This window comes from Sphaeroforma arctica (assembly GCF_001186125.1).
Source record: "Sphaeroforma arctica JP610 unplaced genomic scaffold supercont1.1507, whole genome shotgun sequence".
In the NCBI taxonomy this organism is placed as follows: domain Eukaryota; class Ichthyosporea; order Ichthyophonida; genus Sphaeroforma; species Sphaeroforma arctica.
In genome coordinates this window covers 8,477-12,025 of record NW_014039051.1, presented here as the reverse complement: position 1 = coordinate 12,025, position 3,549 = coordinate 8,477, and the positions used below count along the sequence as shown (strand labels likewise).

Genomic DNA, 3,549 nt, shown 5'->3' with positions numbered 1-3,549 from the left:
CTATATCTATATATATGTGTGTGTGTGTGTGTGTGTGTGTGTGTGTGTGTGTGTGTTATATGTATATGTATACTATACGTATATATATGTTATATGTATGTTTTATGTAAATATATGTTGAAGTATATCTTATGTCATATGTAAATGTATGTTAAAGATATATGTATGTTATATGTATATGTATATGTTTGTTATATGTATACTATACGTATATGTAGACTATCATTATATGTATATGTATGTTCTATTTTATGTATATTGTCTATATATATATATATGGTGCTCCGTTAATATTTCATGGTGAGAGGAGGCCGCCAGGTCCTCTGACGGTGTATGTGTTGCAGACCTAAATATAAATACAATATCCCGCCAACTCGCACGACGTCTATTCATTGTAGAGATTTTCAGTCTACAGGCTCGCCCATTAGTAATGTATGTCTGCCGCTTGCGACCATGTACATATAACCTATTATTGATGATTGTGAGGTGTGGGGTTAGGGTTTAGGGTTTCTAGCAAGCCCTACATCTATTTGATAACCCTAAAGCCCTGTATGGGGCGTGGGTCTGATACAGTTAAAGTGGTTACGTTGTACCCGCAGATGATGTGTACACTCAGATAATACAGCGAGATTCAATGTAGTTGGCTTATATACTTTACCGAACACCTCTCTGCCTCTGAACATCCCGCGATTGCCTCTCGCCCGCCATTGTCATACATGTCTATGTATCTATATATCTATGTATACATGTATGCATGCATCTAGGTATCTAGGTATTCATGTATCTATGTATCTATGTATACATGTATGCATGTATCTATGTATCTATGCATGCATCTATCTAGGTATTTATGTATCTATGCATGTATGTATCTATGCATGTATGTATCTAAGTATCTATGCATGTATGTATCTATATGTGTCTATGTGTGTATGTATCTATGTATCTATTTGTCTATGTATGTATCTATCTATCTATGTCACACCTACATATCATACGATCCTTCTTTACATTCTCTTTGGCGCCCATCTTCCAATCCAATCCCACCCCAACCCATCCAATCCACCCAACTCACTCTCCAACTACCTTCACTCCAGACCAACACCGGCCGCTTGGTTGTAGGCGACTTTGGCCTGGCCCGGGAGTATGGTGATCCCCTCAAATCCTACACCCAGTTGGTGGTTACACTGTGGTACAGACCGCCAGAGCTGCTTCTGGGGGCCAAGAAGTACTCTGCTGAGGTGGACATGTGGAGTGTGGGGTGTATCATAGCTGAGTTTATCCTGGGCAATGCCTTGTTCATGGGCACGAGTGAAATTGATCAGCTGTCGAAGGTGTGGGGGTGGGGCGAGGGTGCTGAAGGGGTATATGTAGTGTGTGAGTGGGTGCTGAAGGGGTATATGTAGTGTGTGAGTGGGTGCTGAAGGGGTATATGTAGTGTGTGAGTGGGTGCTGAAGGGGTATATGTAGTGTGTGAGTGGGTGCTGATGGGGTATATGTAGTGGGTGACTGGTTGCTGAAGGGGTATATGTAGTGTGTGCCTGGGTGCTGAAGGGATATATGTAGTGCGTGACTGGGTGCTGAAGGGGTATATGTAGTGCGTGAGTACGTTATATTCAGATATAGACCCGAAGTGCTGTGTGTGTAGGGGGTGAGAGAGAAGCTGATTGTTTGCATAAGCGAAAGCCTGGGCAAGATGTGTTAGTATATGTATGGCGGTTGTCAGATACATCGTAGCCAGCTTTCCACTGGGCAGTGCCTGGCTAGTTGGCACGGGTGAGGCCCATCGTACTGCTTGCTACGCTAATCTCTCGGGTGTATGCTTGCCATTAAGTTGCCTGATGAATGTGCTCTATGACCTTGCTTTAAATAGATACAATTTCTTCGTCCTTTCTTTGCATAGATATACGCTCTCCTGGGAACGCCCAATGCCCAAATATGGCCAGGATGGCTGGAGCTGCCAAACACCAGCAAGTGCAAGTTCGACCCACAGCCGTACAATCTACTTAAGGAAAAGGTCTTCCCCATAAGCGGTATGTGAATGTAGTCCAAACAACCCTAAACCCTAAACCCTGGTGTATTGGTGTGTTGGTGGTGTTGAGTTTGTTTGTGAGTCGTGTGTTGCGGTTGGTATTGATAGTGGCTCGCGCAGAAGTGGTTGAACTCTCATAACGAAGCTTCTACATCGGCTCGTTGGTATACGTATAAGTTTAATGGGACTCTCGTGCTATGTTGGTTTAATAGTGCTCGCACAAGTTATACTGACAAATAGGCACTTCAGATAAGACATGTGGACCATCCACACCCTCAGTAAAGGGAATGTGGGCACAGAACAGGACAATGCTCGCACTAGTTGTACTGACAAATAGGCACTTCATATAAGACATGTGGACCATCCACACTCTTCGCAGAGAGATGTGGAAGAGTATGTCCGTGCGACAGTGTGTACTCGTTGGCCATAGATCAGTGCGGCAGGAGAGCTGTGTAACGACGACACTCCATCGATCTTATAAGCGTACAAAACAAAGGTACCGAACTGTTGCCACTCGGTGAGTAAAAACGGTGTCGCAAACAGAAGCGCGGATATACTGCTGGAATCCTTTTTGGGATTAAACCAAAGTGGCAGCTGAACGCCACTTTCTCGGTGTTTTTTTTTCTAGTTTACGACAAATACTTTCAAACATGTCGTATACTAACGGCCTTTTTTATGGAAAACACCCCCTTTGAATTATTTCTGTATATAAAAATCCTTTAAAAGTAGCGGCAGGGCGCCAGCTGAATGTCCCAGGTTAGGGTTTCCCGCATAGTTAGCACACTGTTCAATTGCATACATACCATCTTTATTTAAGGTTTAGGGTTAAGATTCCCATCTTATTTCCCTTGCCCACTATCTACATAACATCTTACTTATGTTCGCATGGAGGCCTCTTTCTCACACCAGCAAGTACCTACATATCATCACCATTTACTTCACCCAAAGATCTGTCTCTGATGTTTCTGCTGATGCCTACCTCTATCTGCATACCATCTCTACTTCTGTACGCACAGAATTACCCTTCCTCGCGCCCCCGCAATAACCTACATACCGTCTCTGTTTACCTACATACCATCTTTGTTTACCTACATTCCATTTTTTTCTACATACCATATTTTTTCACCTGCATACCATCTTTATTTACCTACATATTCATTTTTCCCTACATACTATCTTTGTTTACCTACATACCATCTTTGTTTACCTACATTCCATTTTTTTTCTACATACTATCTTTGTTGACCTACAGACCATATTTTTTCACCTATATACCATCTTTATTTACCTACATTCCATTTTTCCCTACATACTATCTTTGTTTACCTACAGACCATATTTTTTCACCTATATACCATCTTTATTTACCTACATATTAATTTTTCCCTACATACTATCTTTGTTTACCTACATACCATCTTTGTTTACCTACATATCATCTTTGTTTATCTACATACCGTCTCTGTTTACTTGCATACCATCTCTGTTTAACTACATACCATCTTTGTTTACCTACA

The 3,549-nt window shown here is 41.8% G+C and overlaps 1 protein-coding gene across 1 annotated transcript in view; it reads left to right on the top strand.

The window, feature by feature from the left end:
* The window catches only part of SARC_11054 (hypothetical protein), a gene marked incomplete at both ends in the record, with an annotated part of 2,681 nt that extends 312 nt beyond the window's left edge, over positions 1–2,369 (top strand). The window contains 3 exons of the mRNA XM_014294874.1: positions 1,098–1,364; positions 1,904–2,033; positions 2,287–2,369. Coding sequence (XP_014150349.1) covers positions 1,098–1,364; positions 1,904–2,033; positions 2,287–2,369 — 480 coding nt within the window. The remainder of the gene's footprint in view (positions 1–1,097; positions 1,365–1,903; positions 2,034–2,286) is intronic.
* Between the last annotated feature and the right edge of the window lie 1,180 nt (positions 2,370–3,549).